Below are 20,396 nucleotides of genomic sequence, written 5' to 3'. Positions count from 1 at the left end.
CGTCAAAATTTTTTGTGTGTAACATTCAAAGAATAATTTGAATTTACAAGTTAATAGAAAGACCGATGACAAAAACTTATTCGACTCGTAACCTTTTAGGGCTAGATGTGACGTCTAGATTCGAAGGCTGAGTCTTCAATTGTTCCAGCTTTTTCTCACGATAAACTTGGACGTTATCAAACCAGCGCTTAAATAGAGGTTTCAAATCCCCATTGCAGGAACGTACGGCATCTAAAATTAAAATGTTATCTAAAAGGATAAAGGTGAAAGAATTTATTCAACACTTACCCTGAATGATTTTGAGGTAGTTGGCATTGGCTAACAAAGTTCCGATTACTGCAGATTCTCCAAGGGTGTATTGAAACGATTCGTCTTTCCCTAGAAATTCAATAGGGTTCGTAGCGCTGTCTGTTAAAACGTAAAGGCTTCCCTCTTCGGTAAATGCAGTTTCTAAAGGCTGGGTTAGGAAATGTATCGTTTGCCGCTGAAATGTAGGCTCTTCGCCGGTAATTTTGAATAAGAATATGGTCTTTACTCTGTGGAATTTCAAACCCATTAGTAACATTTCCAACATAAACAGTGACATGCAATACCTATCAAGCAATACAGCTGCAATACACATGGATTCTGAGACTTTATGCACTACTACAGATCTGACTGCTTTGTCCATTTCTTCATCTGAAGGCTCCTTTAAATTCTCAGTGTGCAAGAGCTTGCCATTTAAATAATCCCACACTTTTAATGTTCCATCCTATCACCAATTTTCAAAATTAGTATATGCACAAAAGGCATTGATGAGAGTAAATACCTACACCAGAGCCTGAGAGTAACAAGTTTTGTCTGACAAAAGCCAATGATGTGACAAACTCAGTATGCCCTAAGCAATAGCAATGAATGTTGTATGCATTGGGCAGACAAGAAACTCTGATTTTTTCGTCTCTTTCACTAGTAATAATGAATTTGCTGTCATCAGAAACCACCTAAATTTAAATTAAGAAATTATTCATAAACAGAACTCAATACTGCCAATAGAAAGGGAAAACACCAGAGCTGAATACTCTTACCACATCCAGCAGCATAGATAGATGTCCTAGAATAAGTTTGCCTTGGTCAGCTGGCGTGCTCAGAGAATAACAGAAGCAATCTCCAGCTTTGTCTGTGTGTATAGTGAATTAAAGGACTGATTGTTGACCAATTAACATTTACAACAAAAATAACTATACCAGCGACAAACAGTTGAGTGCTGCCACTGTTGAATTTTATGGAAGAAACTTTTCGGGCTGTCTTCCACTGTTTCACAACCTCCATCATGGATAAATTCCAGACAGTCAGATTCTTATCTGAAGTGCACACAGCCAACAATGAGGAACACGATGATAAAGCTAGGCAAGTACCCAAGTTTAGATGAGAATAGTCTTCTGAATTAGTTTTCCTTGGCAAAAAATGTTATTGACAAAACAATAAAAAGCAGAAGTATCCATTTACGAACTGTGAAATTGTCTCGGACTCAGCGTTTTCCGTTTGTTGCTTTGGCTTAACGTTTTCCAATTGTGGCTTTGGTTTAGGGTTCTTTGCATCGCTTTCCGATAAAGGGGGTATGGAAGCATTTTTGAAAATGCCAGTCCTGTAAACCCGAGAAGTTAAAAATGTTACATTTAATTTATTTATTAGATTCAATGCTAAACTTTACGTTGTGTCTATATACAACACGGAATCTTCCGATCCAATTGCAATGTGATTTCCACGTGCTACGAAGGGAGCCATCGTTCAATGGTGCGGCTATAAACGTCTGACACGGTGTAGACGACAACACGAACCAGCGTGTGTACCGTTGTACCAATGGATGATGGCGCCAACGCCAGGGGCCTATTTGAATGTTTCTAAACTTGCTTCAAAAAAGTGAAGGGTTTCGCAATCTTTATTTTCTTTTAAGTTTTTACTTACTGCAATAAGTAATTTTCTATAGAAAGAGAATCGCTAACGGGAAATACATTTGAAAAAAGTGGAATGTATTAAGGTATTTTGATATCACCTTAGACTAAAGAGCTTACAATAAAAAGTTCTATAGTACCCGTAAAACCGAAAATCTTTGAGTATTAAAACGACAAGCGCTTTGGGAGACTCGTACTATTTGGAACTATTGCAATTTTGATTTCATAAAATCTTTCATGAAATCAACTAACATAGAGACTTCTTCAACAGTCACGGCATTATATAGCGACGCCCGTATCCCACCGACAGATCGATGGCCCTTAAGTTGAATCATATTTAGTTTTTTGGCTTGATCGACAAATTCTTTTTCAAGCTCTTCGTTGCCCTGTTGAATACGGAATGGAATGGTGACCCGACTGCGAACAGAAGCTGGAACTGGGCAGCTATAGAAGCCATTTGAATTGTCAACAACTTCGTATATCATTTGACTTTTTAAAGCTGAGCGTTGCTCCATAACTTTTACACCTCCTTGTTGCGTGATCCATTTGAAAACCAATGCCATAACATAAAGACTGTACATAGAATGTTAATGAATGAAAACTGTGAAGTTCCTAAGCAAAAATTGTATGAATACCTGAAACATGGGGGTGTGTTGTGCAGTGAGTTTTCTTGAGCCATCACAGTGTAATTGAGTATTGTTGGGCAGAAAGGTGAGGGTTTTCCCAAGAGATCACTACGGACAATCACTAAAGTCACACCAGCTGGACCGATATTTTTCTGAGCCCCGGCAAATACGAGGGAAAACTGAAAACAAAATACAATAAAGTGAGGCTCCTTTTGCTTCAGTAATGTCACACACCTTGGTTATGTCAAAATCTTTGGTAAGGATGTTGGATGACATATCAGCTACTAAGGGGATTCCATGTGTATCAGGAATACAAGGCAATTCTACCCCTTGTACAGTTTCATTAGAGCAATAGTAGAAGTATGACACATCTGGATCCAGATCCCATTTAATTTCTGATGATGCTTGGAGACTGGGTTTGATTTCAACTATGTGACCATACTTGGAGGCTTCTTTGGCAGCTTTTGAGGACCAAATGCCTGTATTCAAGTAAACGGCTTTGCCACCAGAATGCATGAGATTTAGGGGAACAGCAGCAAATTGTCCTGTTCCCCCTCCCACCATGAATAATATTGAGTAATTGGTAGGGATGTGTCTAGTCAGAAAGAAGTTTCAGATGAATAAAGGGTATTTTCATTTGTTTTTGAGGGTAGAAGATTACAAAAGTTGTTGAATCTCTTTCTGGGCATCAGTGACAATTTGCATAAATTCAGGGGATCTATGACTCATCTCCATTACACTGATCCCTGTTTCCTGATAGTTTACAAGTTCTTCCTGTACTTTTGCCACAACCTGTAAGTGTAAAAGTTTGTTCAGAAAACAGAAACATCATTGTGTTAGTAAACTACTCTTTTGGGCGAGTTACAAAAAGGACTCCAGGGTTTCCGACTTTTGGTTGCAGGTTTCCGACACTTGGACTCTGGAACCCGACGTTAGGACATCTGTCCACCGACGTTTGGACTACTGGTCCCCGACGTTTGGGCGCAACAGTAAATTGTTGCTGAAACCAACGAGCGCTACACTTTCCGACAAGATGACTCCCGTGCCATCGACATTAGGACTTTTTTTTTATTGATGATAAGTATTGTATACGTCAAACGGACTCCCGATCTAGCGACAAATGGACTCTCAATACAGGTACACGTTAATTGTTTTATTTCTATTACCTTATATTTTATACATACTTTTGCCAAGTAGGTAGGATATTTAATTAATTTCGTTACTATAGATGTGTTTTCCTATGATGTATCGGTTTATTAATTTTACTATTTGTATTACAGAAAAAAGGATGAATAAAATTATAAGAGTTTATGTGCTGATGCCAGAGGTAAATCTATCAAGTTTTTATTTACTTAAATTTACTAATCTTTTAGTTATTCAAGGCACTAAGGTATGATGTAGCAATTGAAACCATTCCTTATAATGTTGCTGCCATACGTCATCCAAGACATTGTAGAGTATACATCAACACTTAGTCTCTGTTATTAAGAAATGTGGAAATGGAGGATAAGGTAAGACCAAGGAAGAATTCCTGTTAAGCATATTAAATAATTAATGTACATAACCTTTTGTCACTCGCAGCACAAACTCATGATTCCATTGTTGACTCAAAGCCAACAGCCCCACTTGTCTCGAGGTCCCAATGTGCATATCCAGGGAAAGGTAATGCTAACAGCAATCTTTCAAATAATGTTATGAAATTAATGAATATATAATATTTCTATTAATAGCATGTTATACAGTACATACTTAAAAACCGTCTGGTAGTATTAATTGTCTAAGAGTTTGTAATTCCTTTTTTTTTTTTTTTTTAGCGAAGGGGATATTAATCAACGTGCTGGTCGAGCTGGTCGTACCGGCCCGGGACATTGTTACCGACTCTATTCTTTTGACGTCTTTAATGACGAGTTTGAAAAATTTTCCTTGCCAGATATCGCGCGAAGGTATTATTATCATAGATTTGGCTACTGTCAAGGGAAGTATAACAAAGTTTTATTCCAGACCGATTGACGATTTAGTTCTACAAATGAAGTCAATGGACATTGAAAAAGTGATCCACTTTCTGTTTCCGACGCCACCTGATATTTAGCAGTTATATGCAGCTGAGCGTCGGCTATTATTGCTAAATGCACTGGAACCGCCGCCACGCAGCGTAGGACTCAAACGTAAGATTCGTACTGTTTTTCAATTACATTTTAAAATATTGAAAATTCATTTTAGCATTTACAGAAAGCCAAGAATGGATGTCAAAAATCACTCCACTTGGCAGAGCCATGGCAGCTTATCCATTAGCACCGCGCTTTGCAAAGATGTTATTATTAAGCCAACAAAATGACCTACGTCAGCTGAGCATTACTCTGGTGGCTGCCCTATTAGTACAAGAACTTGTGCTGGATCAGCCAGCCGATTCTGTAGCAGGCGATACTCACAGAAGGTGGCTTGGTCAACGTCTATCCTGGGCTGGAACGGGACAGTCCCTACTTTTAGGAGACCCCATGGTACTCCTGCGTGCTGTTGGCGCCGCCGAGTACTCGGGTGATATTGAAGCGTTTTGTTCCACGAACGGGATACGTAGCAAAGCTCTTCGTGAAGTCCGAAAACTGCGGGTCTAGCTGACAAACGAAACGAACTTGAATTTACCATCGGGCACTGCATCGATTGTGGTTGACCCTCGCATGGCGCCCCCCTACTGAATTGCAAGCCAAACTTTTGCGTCAGATTCTGATGGCTGGACTTCCCGATCACGTGGCTAAGCGAATACCTCCAAATGAAATCAAGGAAACCGAAGACTGTAGAAAGTACAAATACGCTTATCGCTGCCCAGAAATGGAAGATCCTGTCTTCTTGAACCCATCGAGTATCTTGCGCTATTCGCACCCTGAATGGATCATTTATCAGGACATTTATGAACATGCCAACAAAATCTATTTGCGTGGTATTACGGCCATCAAACCCGAATGGCTGCCTATATTCAGTCCTACACAGTGCACCTTCTCTGCCCCCTTGGAGCTTCCTGCCCCTGGTTATGATTCAGACCAGGGCCGTGTAATGTGTCACATGAATGTTACATTTGGGAGAAGTGGTTGGCCTCTGCCTGTAATGGAGCTTGAATATCCAGCTGGTATCGACCGGTTCAAGTTTTTAGCCCAGTTTTTCCTTAATGGAGAGGTTTGTCGTCCTCTAGCAAAGTACGTATTGGCTCTAGTTTTGTTCATATTTTCCAGCCGTACTAAATAAGTAATTTTGTTATGTAGATACACGGCAGCTCTGCTGTCAACTCCATCAACAATGGTCAAGACATGGGTGAAACTCCAGCCCAAGACACAAGTGTTACTTCAACAACTGACAATTGGTAATCTCGATAGCTTAGATTCGCTTCTTGCCGCTTGGCAAAAAGATAAATTCTATCTCCTGGGGGCCTATAAAGCCTGGGTACCTGGATCACTTCATGAAGAAATCAATACCCTTTGGCCTCCTGTGTAATTGACTGTAAAATATATTGACCTCTTCATTGCGTAAGTAAACTTCTATCGTGAAATCCAAGTTCTTGAGTTTAGCGATAACTTAATATTTTAATCTCTCTTAGCATGAAAAGTTAGCAGGGTTTCCAATTGAAAATCATCTCATTTTTATTGAAAACACACCTAAAATCAACTACGGGAAGAATAATCTCTACTCTGCCTTGACGCGCTTTTCTTTTTTCTCCTTGATTGGATTTTTCTTGCATTCATTATAAATATTACGAAAAATCAATACATTTGCGTCTGAATGAAAGTCTCTTCGGTCTCTATGGCACTTCGGCATACAGTTTTTTGGAAAAAAAGTTAACAACAACAAAACAAATAGACGAAGTTAGTTTTCCTAAACAATGTAATTCTTTGTTACAATAGTTAAATATACAATAATGAACGATCAATTGATTATTCTGGGTTTGTGACATGGCTTACGATTACAATTCAATATGAATAAAAACAATACCTGAAACTTACAGCATTTATCCTCTGTGGATTATCAGGAGATGCAATAATGCCATATGTGGCATTAGCTTTTAACTTTCCCCAATCGTGTCCAGTTGCAGCTCTCATTACAACACTGTCTTGTTCTACATAGGACTTCAGGTGCGCGAGACATGCTTTCGATTTCACGTAATTTTGCACTAATTCGTAAATAACACCTTGGTTTCGGTCAAACGCCATGTCCAAAAAGTAAACAATACAATTGCAAATGGGGCTAAACTAATAGTTTTATTAATACTTTTTTCTGTAATACAAATAGTACAATTTATAAACAGATACAGCATAGAAAAACATCTCTATAATAATAACATTAATTAAATATCCTACCTACTTGGCAAAAGTATGTATAAAATATAAGGTAATAGAAATAAAACAATCAACGTGTAACTGTATGGAGAGTCCATTTGTCGCTAGATCGGGAGTCCGTTTGACGTATACAATACTAATCATCAATAAAAAAAAAAGTCCTAATGTCGATGGCACGGGAGTCCTCTTGTCGGAAAGTGTAGCGCTCGTTGGGTTCAGCAACAATATATTGTTGCGCCCAAATGTCGGGGACCACTAGTCCAAACGTCGGTGAACAGATGTCCTTTCGTCGGGTACCAGATGTCCAAGTGTCGGAAACCTGCAACCAAAAGTCGGAAACCCTGGAGTCCTTTTTGTAACTCGCCCAAAAGACTCTGTCCCGATCGTGATCTGCTGTGGCCGCGAGGTCATATGGTATTTTTCGGGAATTACAACCGGTCAGAGGGCAACGAGACTCGGATGACAGCGAATGTGTCAGATGTTTGGGCGTTGTACACACCGTGTGTACCACACTTTAAAGTGTTTGTGACTCTACTGACTTGTGCTTGTGTTTTCTCCTCGTGTTGGACTCCATGCTTTGCAGTCGCCAGAAAAAGGTAAGACAAAAACCCCCCCGAACAAAATCTCAAACTTGGATGTTTACGTTAGCATAATAGAAGTGCCCGGGCGATCTCACGGTGCATGCGCGAGTTTTTTTTTTTCTTTTTCTTCTTCCTCAAGGCCAAAACGAGGTTGAAAACAAGCGAAAGTGAAAGCCGTTGATCTTGGCATGGCGCTGACCTAGAAATGAGAAAAGGTTGTGCTACGTTCGAATGTGTGTGTGCGCTGTTCTAGTTGATGGCCAATGGCGCCATTATTTCAAGGGAGATACTGAAAAAAGAATCAGGCATGCGTGGAAAATACGGTTCGAATTCTCGTCGTCGTTGAAATGTATAAAGGTCAAAGGTAAAAAGATTGGTCAGGGGTGCGGTCACCTTGGAGACTGACGATAGCGTGGTCGGCTAAGGGCCCCCAACTATCATTGAGGAAACATTTGAAGAAAGCAAAACAAAATGTGTTGTTTACCTGTACCCTGTCGTTTGAGTTGAAAAAGCGTTTTTTTATTTTTTGTGTCCAACTGAATAAATAATAATAAAAAAAAAAGATACGTAACAGGAGACAGGAAGGACAACGGTCGCACATCAAACTCTCGGTTTACTTTTTTAACAAATTTTTTTGTGGGGGGAGTGTGTCCACCAGCGCCGCCGCTGCGATCCGACGGGAAACATTTGATCGACGGCATTACGTCAAACAGAAATCCGATTCAGCGGATGGAGGGAAACTGAGGAATGCGTTTCCCCAAAACAACAACAACAAAAATGTTCCCTTTTTTTCCGGAGGCCAAAAACTTTTATTATTTCGAATTCGAACGAAAAATAAATAATAAAATAAATAATAAAAAGAAAAGGTACCTACCGAGTATCGATTTGTTGGTTTGAGGGGGGAACGACATGGATCGATAGGTTGCGACGGGGTTGGGTTTGAAAGAAGAAGAAAAAAAAAGGGGGGGGAGGGAGGGCAAAGGAAAGGGTGGAGAGAATATAGAAAAGGAGAGGAGTGGTGCAAAAGATGGAAAGGAGAAAAAGGAGGTGGGGGGGGGGTTTAAGGTTAGGTTACGCTTGGGCTATATGTTACCTTGGAAGCTGTGTGTAGCCCAGGTAGTATATATATATAAGACATTATTGTGCGCCCCAGCTCCCTCTTCTGGGCTTTTTTTTTTTTTCTTTTTTAGCTCCATCTTTTTTTTTTTTTCCCCTATCTTCATTTGTTGGATATCTCCCCCCCTCCCCCTTCGGAAAAGAGGGGACTGAGGGAAGGTCGGATAAAAATAAGACGCAAAGGGAGAAAAGAGAGGGCGCTTGGCACTGTTACAAAGCCAAGGGTCGGAGTGCGGGACAGGTCGTGACTGCGAGTGGGTCTATTGCAGTTCAGCTCCGCCTTCTCTCATTCCCCCGTCTGTGTGTGTGTGTGTGTGTGTTGAGTGTTCTAGTGCAGTTTTCTGTGGTGCAAATTGTGTTGAATTGTTTATTATTATTTTTTTCAATTCTGACTCGATGGGACCTACGTTGTGTATCGATATTCATCAGGCAGTTTTTAACGTGAGGTGAGTGGCAAAAATCGTTTGTGTTTTTTGGGGGTAAACTGGAGGGAAAGGAACATGATTATCACGTTTTTTTCGTAGCCATCTAGTGGGCTGTTTATACTCAACTGGCAATTGAGTTTTCTACATTTGAATTCATCTTCTTTCGTTTTTTTTTTTTTCCTGTCCCTTCTTCCAAACTAAAGTAAAAACCGAAACACACATGACCAGAATAAACCGGGGCTCCCCCCCCCCCCCCCCCCCCAAAAAAAAAAAAAAAAAAAAATTGGAAGAAGGTCGTGGGGGGGGGGAGGAGGAAGGTCGACATTTTGTATGTAGGGAATACGTTATTATTTTGCTAGCCAATAGGAAAGAAGGTTCCTGTTGAAAAGAAGATGGTGGGATCGTTTTTCGGCTGTGACCTTTTTTTTACAAAGTGAATATCAAGCGCTTCAACTTTTTGTATAATATGAACCCGTAACCTTGTTGTTTGTTAAGAAATGTTTTATTTTCGAAAAAAAAAGAAAGAAGGGGAGACTTTGGCGGTGCAAAGAGGATGTCAGACAAGAGAAGGGGGGAGTTGTTTGTGCTGACCGGTTTTTTCTTTTTTTTACTACCCCCTTGAAAATATTTTTTTCCTTTCCGGGGGTAGGGGGTAGTAGAAAAAGGAGGGATTTGTTGTAATAGAAGCCCAAAAGAAGAGGAAACGCGCGACAACAACAGACACACACAATTTTAGGAAATTGCAGAACCGGAAATGTTGACATTCGCATTTTAACTTGAAATAATTATTTTTAAAATTAAATGAATCGATTCATTGATTGAAACATTCCATCAAAAAAAAAAAAAAACGTTCCTTTTTTTTCCGATGGAAAGATGATGGATGCGGGTTTGAATAAATTTCATTTTTTTGTGTGTGTGTGTGTGTGTGTGTATCTTGCCCCGGCCGATGTATGCGGGAAACTGCGTGAAACACCGCCTCTACACCCCATTTTGGTTATAATCAAAAGAATATCAACAACCGTCAAGAAAAATAATAATAAAAAAAAAAAGGATAGAAAGATCCCTGGAAGGGGTCCACGAAAGGGGGGGGGGGGGGAATAATTCGGCGTGCGCGCGTTATCGACCGGGGGCGCTACGTTTCATCCGGGTTCCGCGGAGGTCGCGAGAGGTTCGTGACCTTTCAGTCCAACACACACACACACACACAAAAAAAATGTTTTCTCTCTCTCCCTCCTTTTTTTGCTGACTCCCGCACGCCAGATGAGCTGCTGCAAATAGCACAGATGATGATGTACAACGAACCGAGAATGGAACGCGGCAAAAGACAAATTGCGGCAGATGGTCAGTTCAACTAATGTTTTTAAAAAAGAAAATAAATAAATAAATTTGCCTCTAGTTGTACAAGTTAAAAAAAAAAATCGTAAAAGAAAACAATCATCACCAGAACGTTATATCGGTGTGGGACCCGAACGAGATTTAATGCTGCGTGACCGGTCGGTGACCCTCGGCCAACCTTTTCGACCATGTCGTTTTTTTTTTTTTTTTTCTTCAACAGAAGCGGGAAGGAAAAATCTTTTTTACACGCACAGGTGGGAACTGGTGGCACAAGAAAAAAAAAAAAGGGTCGGTGTACGAGAAGAAAAAGGACCTGCTCGCAATCGTCCGTCATTGGATGTTTCGTATCTTCTCCCCCCTGAAGAGTTTTTTCTTTCTTTCTTTCCTTCTGTAACTCACGACTTTCGTTTTTGTTTCGTGGGACGGTGAACCCGGGTCATCGATCGAATCCGCCCTTAAAAAAAAAAAAAAATGGAAGGGGGGGAGGGAGGGTGGAGTCACGAAAACTCGGACAATGAAAGAAAAGAAACGACAAATGAAATGACGAGGGGGGGGGAGAGGGAGGGAATGTCATTATCTACGGGACAACGATGACAGATGCTGTTTTTTTTTTTTTCGTGTTGTTCGGAGCGCTTTAATGAGACGTTTTTTCTTTGATCGTTAAACCATTCGTAGCTTCAGGTGTGCAACTGCTGTTGTTGTTTCTTTTTCTTGTCCCCCTGGCGGCGATTTGAATTATGATTTGAAAGAAAAAGGAATTAAATCGTCATAATGTATTGGCGTTTGTTAACTGCAGATGCTTTCGTGACCTCCAACAGCCTTTCACTTCTCTCTCTTTTTATTCCCTCCCCCCCCCCCCCCTGTTTCTTAATCTAAAATTTATGTCGGTGCCATTTGAACCGGTTTGACCCGTTTGACGAACCCAGATCCCCCCCCCCCCCACTCCTCGCCTTTCGTAACCAAAAGGCGAGGGGCTTTAGCGATTTATTTTTGATCGTTAAATTATTATGTCTGGTAGGGAGGTAGATTCGGGACAGACTTAAGCCTTCCACTTGTTTTTGAACAAAGACCCAACACAGACGTATAAGTCAGCTGGAGGATGTTTGAAAAAAAAAAAAAAACAACAAAAAATGGGAAAACCGGTTGCGGTAGTAGCGACCTGAAAATGCGTCTTCGTTGACCCAGTTTGGCCCAATCCCACAAAAGTTTGGGGAAAATGCATTTTTCATTGCCCCCGAAAGAAGTCTGTGCTCCTAAATAAGAAAGAAAAAAAGCGTGGGAAGAAGTGTCCTCTATCTCTCAAATTCGGACCGATGTTCTTTTTTTTTTTATGACGTCCAAGAACACGAATGCCACCACCCCAACTCTCACAAACACACGATTTCAAGTTTTGGGATCCATAAAGTCGTTTGCCAATTGAGGGACAAACGATTTTCAATCAGTAGGTCAAGGATCGTTTTCATTTATCACGATGGCATTTTTTTTTTTTTTAATTTTTTTCCCCTACTCGAATTGAATATTTTCGATTATTTATTATAATTAGATTTTTTTTTTTTTTTTTTGCTTGCTCAATTTGTTTGGATTTACGAACGGAAAACGCGTTCGTGTGTGTGGTCTTGTTTCCCCCCCTCAGTTGACATAGATATGAATTTTCCTAGGCTTATCACGCAAAAACATTATTTATTTTTTTTTTTGGCTTGGAGGCGGGGGGGGGGGGGGGTGAAACGAACCCGATAACCAACTAAGAAGAACAGGCACATCACGGTCATCTTTTTTTTTCTTTCTTTATGTGTAAACTTGTTCGAGGTTTTCGTGTCCCAATCGACATGTCAATTGTTTTCGGGAAAGGGTTGAAATGGCGGCTCATAGATGGCGTTTTGCTCCCGCACGAAAACGTCATCGCCGTAATTGAAAAGAGAAAAAAAAAACACGAAAGGGCAAATGAAGTGGGCGGAAACCTTTAAAAGCACAAACACACACACACACAAAAAAAAATCCGTTTGGAACAATTGTTCCAGTTTTTTTTTTGTTTCATTCTCGTATTGAAACAAATAAAGCCATCGTCTACTCAATTAACTTTCAAAAGTTCCCAGATTTTGTAGCCAGCAAATCGTGACTAGCGACCTGTCACGACAGCACAGGTCGTTCATCAATACAACAAAATCAACAGGAACAAGAACAACAATAACAACAAAAAATACATTGCCGAGGTAGGGCACGCTGAGGGCCATTTTTTTTTTCACTGTATATAAGAGATGATATCATTTAAACTCCTTTTTTTTGTGTGTGTGTGTGTGTGTGGGGAGGAAAGGGGGGGATTTGGAAATGAGATCAGCCAATGTTACCGTCGGCCGGTTCAAAATGTATTCTTACCTCCCCCTTTTGAAAACCGCATTGGGTTCTCACCACATGTTAAAAGGTAGTTGAAGGCACGGCTGCGGTCGATCGCGCGCGCGCGCAGGTGTTTGATTGACGAGCGGGCGATTTGAAAAAAGAAAAAAAAAATATGAATCTCGGCAGCCGGATCTCATTTTTTTATTTATTTAAAGAGAGAAGCTTTTTTTTTAAATGGCCGGACATCAACGCAAACGTAGCTCTTTTATTTTATTTTATTTTTTTTTTGCAACTGCTGTTGAACTTTTACTTTAACGTCAACTAGTCGATAAAATTTGAAAGAAGAAGGAAAAAGGTCTGTGAGAGGATGGAACTAATAACAATGATTGTACGGCCCCCATCTGTCGTCTCGTTTCCCTATGGCAAACATGTGTAATACCTCCGTCACAGATTTCTTTTTCTAAAGAACGTTGGCTGTGGGGATTCTTATTGAAAAAACAAAAAAAAAGAGAAAGAAAAATCACGGTCGGCTGCTCTCTCGCGGGTACAATTCACGCCCAAGTGATGTCGGCAGCAGGTCCCCCTCTCGATATGTTGTCCGTGTACAAACACATATGACGGTATTTTATGATGAGTTCCAGTCCTCCTCCTCCTCCTCCTGTTTTTTTTTTCTTTCCTTTTTGCTGTTTGCAGCATTTGGAAATGTAGCGCAACCCGTTTCGTGAAAGATGCACACCAGAAAAAAAAAAAAAGAGGGACACAGCAGCCGTGACGGACGCCATTTAAAATTTTTTTTTTTTCTTTCTCAGTGACATTTGAGAAAAATATAAAAGTTGCCCGGTCATCGCTGCTGTCTGTGCAGGTTCCCCTTTTTTTTTTTTTTATATATTTTTCGGGTTTTTTTTTTTTTTTTTTGTTTGTATAGAACACACAGTCGTGACCCGAACTTTGTTTGAACGGATTTTTTTTTTTTTTCAAGGGATGTCTAGTGGGCTGTCAACCCTATCGAACCGTGAGCTTTCCATTCTATTCTTCATCCACCCCCTGAAACCATCGCCGATGGTCATAGCCTCCAAGTTCCGGCCCAGTAGCTTTTCTCCTCATTTTTTTTTATTTCTCTTGAAAGCCGAGTTCCCTTCCCAAGCCTTGTTGTTATGAACCATTTTTTTTTTCTTAGCGGTGGTGACGGTGGTTGGTGGTGTCTCTTTTTTTTTTTTTTTTGGTCCTTGAACCTTCTTTTCTAAATGGCCCGACGCGCGCGCGAGCGCTCACGTTGGGGGGGATGCGTCGGGCGCACCGTCTATTTCTAGACCGGGGTCTGTTCACGCATCCGTGAGTAAAAGCTCAAGGTATATAATCCATTTTTTTTTTCTCAGGTGTGTATATACGGACGATGATGACCAGTCGCTCGAATCCTCTGGCCAACCTCCCGTCATTACACACACAGGCCCCAAGACTTCGTTTTTTTTTTTTTTTTTTCTTCGTGAAATTCATTTCTCTTTGATTGGATGAACAGGTGCCCGGCCGTGCGGAACTTGAACCCTCGGCCCTTTTTTTTTTTTTTATTATTTACGATTTTTATTTATTTTTTTTGTGAAAAGAGGCTACTTTGTAGTAAGTTGCAACAGCAGCTGTTGCACGCCATCTGTCGTTAGATTCCTCGGGTCCCGTCTTACCTATGGGAACGATACGCTACCTTGATACGAATATCTTTGACCAAAGGATAGGGGAATGTTTTTTTTTTTTTTCTTTGAAAAGAATGGAATTAAAGATGAACTATTGGTTATTCGAAAAATTCTTTTTGAAATATTTTTTTTTTTTTTTTTTTGAAAAATGAAGTCATGGGTCAGCGTAAAGGTGCACATTCCTGGCAGGTCATGTTGAGGAGAGAGAGAGAGAGAGAGAGAGTCTCTTTTCAATTCGAATAAACGCATCATCCAGCAGCGCATCTGGCGCTTTTCAATGTGAGAATATCGTGTAAAGAGAGGAGGTGGAGGAACAAGAGAAAATGTGACAACAGTGAAGCTTCTGTTCACGTGCTGACTCAGCGCAAAGTAGAAGAGATGCGGCTACATCAAAAAGGACGCAATCAACCCGTTGTGTGCTGTGAGAGACGGACTTTCTAAGGTGGATGTAGAAAATCATGTGTTTAAAAAAGAAAAAAAAGAATTCTTTTTCTTTTTACGGGTTCCGCATGGTCTGCTGGAACACACCACATGTGACGGGTTCACGTTCCAGCAACAGGTCAGCGTACTGTCGGCCGCGGCTGAGAAGACACGAGGGGAAAGAGAGGGAGAGAGAGAGAGAGCCAGGTGGTGTAGCGGCTAGCGCCGTGAGCCACACACACACACACACAGAGAGGAGTCGACCGAGTCGACCGACCCACACGAGAGAGAGTGTGCGGTTCACAGGCGGGAGAAAAAAACACAACAGTCGCTGACCAGGTCGCCGTCAAGACGGTCCACTCTGATCCGTCTCTCTCTCTCTCTCTCACTCCCGCACGCGTTCGCTCAGTCTGTTTTTGTTTTTGTTTTTTTGAACCCTCGATTTTTCGTGAACGATTGGACATTTGAATATTTTTTTCGTGTGTTGGTGTGTTTGAGAAATTTGGTGCGATTGGGGTTATACGTCAACGAACGACGAGTTCAAAAAGCAAAAGGTACACGTTCAAAACTAATTGGGAATGAAATTGATCAAAATCAAGGAATGTATAAAAAAAACTTTCAAAAAATAAGGCCAGGGGAGTTCGTGACCGATTGTGTTTCTTTTTTCTTGTTATTTAACTGTTGAAAAAAAAAAAAGTGTGTTGTGCCGCAAGCAACAGGTGTCGCGCTCCCTGGAAATTGAGGAAAAAAATATATAATAATTCGGGGGGGGGGGGGGGGTGTAATTTTTTTTGGTTTGGTTGTTTCGCTTGGCTGCCCAGTTTTGCCTGCCTTTTTTTTTTTCTCACTAGAAAAATATATTGAAAGGAACCTCTTTTTTTTTTTTTTTTTTTTTTTTTTTGTTCTTCTTTTTCTTTTTGTGGCCATTGGGGTGTCAAGGTGAGCCGCGTCCGTTTCCCCATTCGTCCTTGTTCCACACTGGACACTCTCAACCATCGTTTTGCTCCTTCTCTTTTTTTGTTCCGAAAAAAAAAAAAAAATAAAATAAAGCTTTTATTATTATTTTTTTATGATGAGGTCGGTTCTCTTCCATTTTTTTTTTTTTTTTTTTTGTGTTACTTGTATTGGGTGGGATTTTTTTTTTTCTTTCTGGGGTTGTTTATTGTTTCGTCCGGCGTGACCGCATCCCTCCCACCAAGCACGTCCTTTTTCCGTCCTCGAAAAAAAAAAAAAAAAGAAAGAAACTTGTTGTGAATATCCGGTTGAACTTTCCACCGGACTTGTTTTGTTTTTTTCTTCTTCTAATGAGTTTGAAAAAAAAAAATTTTTAATTGAATGTTTGATCTTTTGTAGATGATGATTGGTGCGTGAACCGGTCAGCTTTGTTTCGATTGGTCGTGCCGGCTGTGTGGGGAGATAGAAGAACGTGAGAAACAAGAAAGAAAAAAAAAAAAAAAGAGAACGACGCGATATATATTTCTTGTTTGAAATTTATTGAGAAAAAAAAATTACAGTCAAAGTTAAAGAAAGAAAAGGAGGGAGAGAAGATTAATTAAAGGTGCAACTGGATGCCGATGAGGATGGACTCGTCCACTTCGGCGATCAGTCTCGTCGCGGGGGACAAGACGCCGCGCGGAGCTATGGCCCTCTCCGTCGAGTACTGCGTCGTCTGCGGTGACAGAGCCTCAGGTGAAAAACGATTGTCTTTTGTTTTTGTTTTTTATTGCCGGCAATTGATTCGACCACTTTTTTCGATTGTAATAATAATAAAAATCCAAAAACATGTAGGGCGCCATTACGGAGCAATTAGCTGCGAGGGCTGTAAAGGTTTCTTTAAACGATCTATCCGCAAACAGCTGGGCTACACGTGTCGTGGCGGAAAAGACTGCGAAGTCACCAAACACCACCGCAATCGGTGCCAGTACTGCCGTCTTCAAAAATGCCTCTCGATGGGCATGCGCAGCGATTGTAAATAATTGTCCATTCTTTAAAAAAAAAAAAAAAAAAAAATTATTTTTGCACTTAAAAATTCGAGTTCAAAGACGATCGATTTGAATGCGTCATAATTCTCGCTGTTTTTCAAATTTCTATTGTGTTGACTCTCACCGTCCAGCGGTACAATCGGAACGGAAGCCAGCCGGCGACAAGAAATCCGAGTCACCATCGTCTCAATTGTTGACGTCGGCAAACTTTCTCCTGCGCGGCGATCTCTCATCGGCGGCCAGTGCCGCCCTCTCAGCCTCCGGACAGAACGTTTCATCGCCAGGTATCCTAAAACGTGAGTTTTTTGTTTAAAACAAAACATTTGCATGGCGTTTCGTTTGAAATAAATCAATCAGCCGCTGGCGAAAAACGATGTGTGAAAAGAAGAAGACCCATCATCTCCATTGATCCTTTTTTATTTTGTTAAACAATATCGATGTAGCCTTTGGCTGGAACGCGGATCTCAGCACGCTGGCCAGCGTGGTGACGTCGTTGGCCGGCATGCGTTCAGAAGCCTTTGGCGGTGTCAGCAGTAACCCGATGAACCATCGAGGAGCGTCGCCAGCTGACAGACCTGATCGTGCAACTTTGAATGCGGATCGACATCATCATCACCATCATCACCACCACGAGCGTGGTGGAAGTGGAGGAGGAGGAGGGGGACAGAATGTCAAAATGGAGGAGGAGGACGATTCGGATGACGAAGATTCTGCATCGACCACCAACGATGAAGCGGCCGTCGCTAATGCACTTCACCTGGCGAAAGAAAACCTCATCTCCAAAGCATTTGACACCATGGCCAAGGTAATGCCATTTTTTTTTTTTTTTTTTTTTAGAAATGAAATTCTCATTATTTTGGTGGTAAGATTTGTTGTTTTTGTTTGGAAACGTTGCAATTGCGATTTTTGCCGCCAGGCGTATTCGTCTGCTCGTTAAAAACGAAAACCACGTTACGAAACGGCGTGTGATAACATTTCAAATTGATTGCACTTGACACAGTAGTGGAAAATATCCAGTTTTTGAAAATCGTATCGATTAAAATTGTGCTACCGAAATTGACGTGGTTTAGGGTGTCTAGATTAATGACCTCGTTCCATCACTTTTGGAGGTATTCGATAATAAGTGAACCATTCAGATGTCTGTTTATTCAAGCATAATTAAATTTTTGAAGGAAAAAGGAATTAATTGGGCTCCATTTAGAAGGAGCCTCTTCGAAAACCTGTTGTGGCATTCAATTGTGGCACAGAGTTTCTCTTTTCTTCTTTCTTTCCTCGTAATGCCATTGTTCTCCTGTTTTCTTCTCTGGGATTCTTCGCAGCAGATAGCTTCCACATAACTGTCATGCCCTCAACCGTATTCGACTTCCAACACCTGTTGCTTTAGATGAACCTGCCCGTTGCCCACACACAAGAAAAAAAAAAAAAGACATGAAAAAAAAAAGTAAAACAGCGTATTCTTGTTCACTATTATTACACATAGAATATGAACGGCGGAGACACGTCGAGCACGGGCGCCGATTACGAAGACGATGGTCTCTATGAGTTGGAAGGTCCCCTCCTGTCAGATGGTAACGTGTCGTTCCAGCTGACGACGCCGTCACCTATGCCCGTCTTCCTCAATGCTCACTACATCTGCGAGAGTGCCTCGCGGCTCCTATTCCTTTCGGTACACTGGGCCCGATCTATCGGCGCCTTCCAGCTGCTCTCGTCCGACACTCAAATCGAACTCGTCCGAGGTTGCTGGTCCGAACTCTTTGCCCTCGGCATGGCGCAGTGCTCTCACATCATGTCCCTACCGGCCATTCTGACGGCCATCATCACCCACCTGCAAGCATCCGTCGCTCAGGACAAAGTCTCGGCGCAGCGAGTCAAATTGGTACCGCATCCCCTTCTTTCCTTTTAACCCAGCAATTGAGTTAACGACCGTTCATCTTTCTTCCCATTGTTTGTCTAGGTGACGGAGCACGTTCTGCAGCTGCAAGATTACGTCAACACCATGTCCAAACTACAAGTTGACGAACATGAATATGCTTACTTGAAAGCTATCGCACTCTTTAGTCCAGGTAAAAAAAAAAAAAAAAGAATTTATTGTTATAAACTAGCCAGCCGAAAAGAAACAACATTTACATCATTTGTCATCGTTTTATGTTTTCGTTTTTTGTGTAGATCACGCGGGATCGACTGGTCGCCAAGTTGAGCGTTTTCAAGACAAGGCCGTAAAAGAATTACGGACGTATGTAACGCAAACGTGGAATGAAGAAGCTGAAGACAGGTTCCCTCGCTTGCTTTTACGACTTCCGCCACTACGTTCTCTCCAACCTGGTTTGATGGAAGAACTCTTCTTCGCTGCGTTGATCGGCACCGTCCACATTGACTCGGTCATTCCCTACATCCTCCGCATGGATTCAACCGAGTACAACGGGCAATTTGGTAAGTAGAACAAACAATCTAACCGCAGAAAAAAAACAAACAAAAAAACACAATCAACTTTGTTCTCACGTCCGTCATTTTAAAAATGTCTTTTTTTTTTGGGGGGGTAGGTGGAGCTATGGCCAGCCCTAGCCCCCGAGGCCAACAGTCGTCTTCCTCTCCTTTGCCGGGGAACCACCGGACGCATTCGCGTTCTCCAGCCGGCCACTAAAATTTTTGGGATGTCCGTCTCCACACACATCCCTTTTATTTTTCATTATTAATTATTCACTATAGATATAAATCAATTTTTTTTTTTCTCGGGGTAGGGATTTTTTTTTTCTTAACTTTCGGGTTCCTCCTACCCCCGACAATCGCCTCATGTTTTTTTGTCTTCTGTATATCCGAGGGTTTTCATGAGTGTGCATATATCCACATATATATATATATATATTGATTTGATAATGTGTGTGCGTGTGTGTGTTGTTTTTTTTCTTTTTCGAATGATCCAGCCGAGTGAGTTGTTTTTAAAAACACTTTTTTAAAAATGAAAAATGTGTCTGAGGCTTCATCTTTCATCCTTCTCTACCATCATCACTTCACAAGCCTCTTTCACCCTTTTTGAATATATGAAAATTGTACCACCATGATTCTTAAAATTTTTCTTCGTGGAGATTGTCAAGGTTTGCAAAGTGCCTCCCCATTTTTTTTTTTTTTCCTATCTCCCCGACATTCTTATATTTTGTCTTTAATTATTATTACAATATGTTGTGTTGATATCTAGTACCCGAGGACAAATCCTAAACTCCTGGAGGAAAAAAAAAATAGGACTAATGTCGTGTGCATAACTTCTCTTTATAATTATATTTGACTTCTTGACGTGGTTGTGTTCCCTCCCTTTTCTCTCTCTCTGTCCACCCATCTTTTTTCTAAAAAAAAAAAAACTACAAGACTTTGGCGTCCCGAGTTATATGCTCGATCGGAAACAATTTATAAATAAGCCTAAAAAAAACAAAACAAAATAAAATTTTTTTTTGTGAAAATGCCTGTCACACTATACACTACCCAGTCCTCCCTGCAAAAAATCCTTGTTTTGTTTCTTCTCTTGTTACGAAAGAGGATTATATATTAACTACTAAACAGGAAAAGAAAAGAAAAAAGAAATCCATTTGTAACACCCACCCATCTCTCCCCACCTTACGTCAGCTGAAATACTGGGCTGCCGACTGC

At 41.0% G+C, this 20,396-nt stretch overlaps 3 protein-coding genes and 1 pseudogene across 5 annotated transcripts; 2 read left to right on the top strand and 2 right to left on the bottom strand.

The window, feature by feature from the left end:
- Positions 1-2: 2 nt before the first annotated feature.
- LOC130686100 (tRNA (guanine-N(7)-)-methyltransferase non-catalytic subunit WDR4-like) lies at positions 3-1,826 on the bottom strand. The gene is made up of 8 exons (XM_057509394.2): positions 1,691-1,826; positions 1,490-1,624; positions 1,224-1,432; positions 1,065-1,156; positions 813-980; positions 594-751; positions 289-536; positions 3-231 (listed from the first exon to the last, which is right to left on the bottom strand). Exons 1-8 carry the CDS (start codon positions 1,762-1,764, stop codon positions 77-79), a joined length of 1,239 nt encoding a protein of 412 aa, XP_057365377.1. The 5' UTR covers positions 1,765-1,826; the 3' UTR covers positions 3-76.
- Positions 1,827-2,137: 311 nt separating this feature from the next.
- Positions 2,138-3,073, bottom strand: LOC130686175 (phosphoserine aminotransferase-like). The gene is made up of 3 exons (XM_057509467.2): positions 2,792-3,073; positions 2,567-2,736; positions 2,138-2,504 (listed from the first exon to the last, which is right to left on the bottom strand). Exons 1-3 carry the CDS (start codon positions 3,071-3,073, stop codon positions 2,138-2,140), a joined length of 819 nt encoding a protein of 272 aa, XP_057365450.2.
- Positions 3,074-3,518: 445 nt separating this feature from the next.
- On the top strand, positions 3,519-6,331 carry LOC130685842 (probable ATP-dependent RNA helicase DHX37; annotated as a pseudogene).
- Positions 6,332-7,323: 992 nt separating this feature from the next.
- LOC130685837 (orphan steroid hormone receptor 2-like) lies at positions 7,324-20,209 on the top strand. 3 transcript variants are annotated; one of them, XM_057509119.2, is made up of 9 exons: positions 7,324-7,475; positions 16,129-16,464; positions 16,564-16,743; positions 16,889-17,053; positions 17,201-17,562; positions 18,238-18,633; positions 18,712-18,820; positions 18,924-19,187; positions 19,298-20,209. In XM_057509119.2, the coding sequence occupies exons 2-9, from the start codon at positions 16,344-16,346 to the stop codon at positions 19,396-19,398; spliced, it is 1,698 nt and encodes a 565-aa protein (XP_057365102.1). In that variant the 5' UTR covers positions 7,324-7,475; positions 16,129-16,343; the 3' UTR covers positions 19,399-20,209. The 3 variants fall into 3 exon arrangements, with proteins under 3 accessions (XP_057365102.1, XP_057365103.1, XP_057365104.1); XM_057509120.2 differs by lacking the exon at positions 7,324-7,475 and adding an exon at positions 8,845-9,022; XM_057509121.2 differs by lacking the exon at positions 7,324-7,475 and adding an exon at positions 15,139-15,329.
- The last annotated feature ends 187 nt before the right edge of the window (positions 20,210-20,396 follow it).

The sequence above is a fragment of the Daphnia carinata genome, chromosome 2, assembly GCF_022539665.2.
Source record: "Daphnia carinata strain CSIRO-1 chromosome 2, CSIRO_AGI_Dcar_HiC_V3, whole genome shotgun sequence".
Lineage (NCBI taxonomy): Eukaryota > Metazoa > Arthropoda > Branchiopoda > Diplostraca > Daphniidae > Daphnia > Daphnia carinata.
Note: the sequence above shows the minus strand (reverse complement) of the source record. Positions and strands in the feature narration are given on the sequence as shown.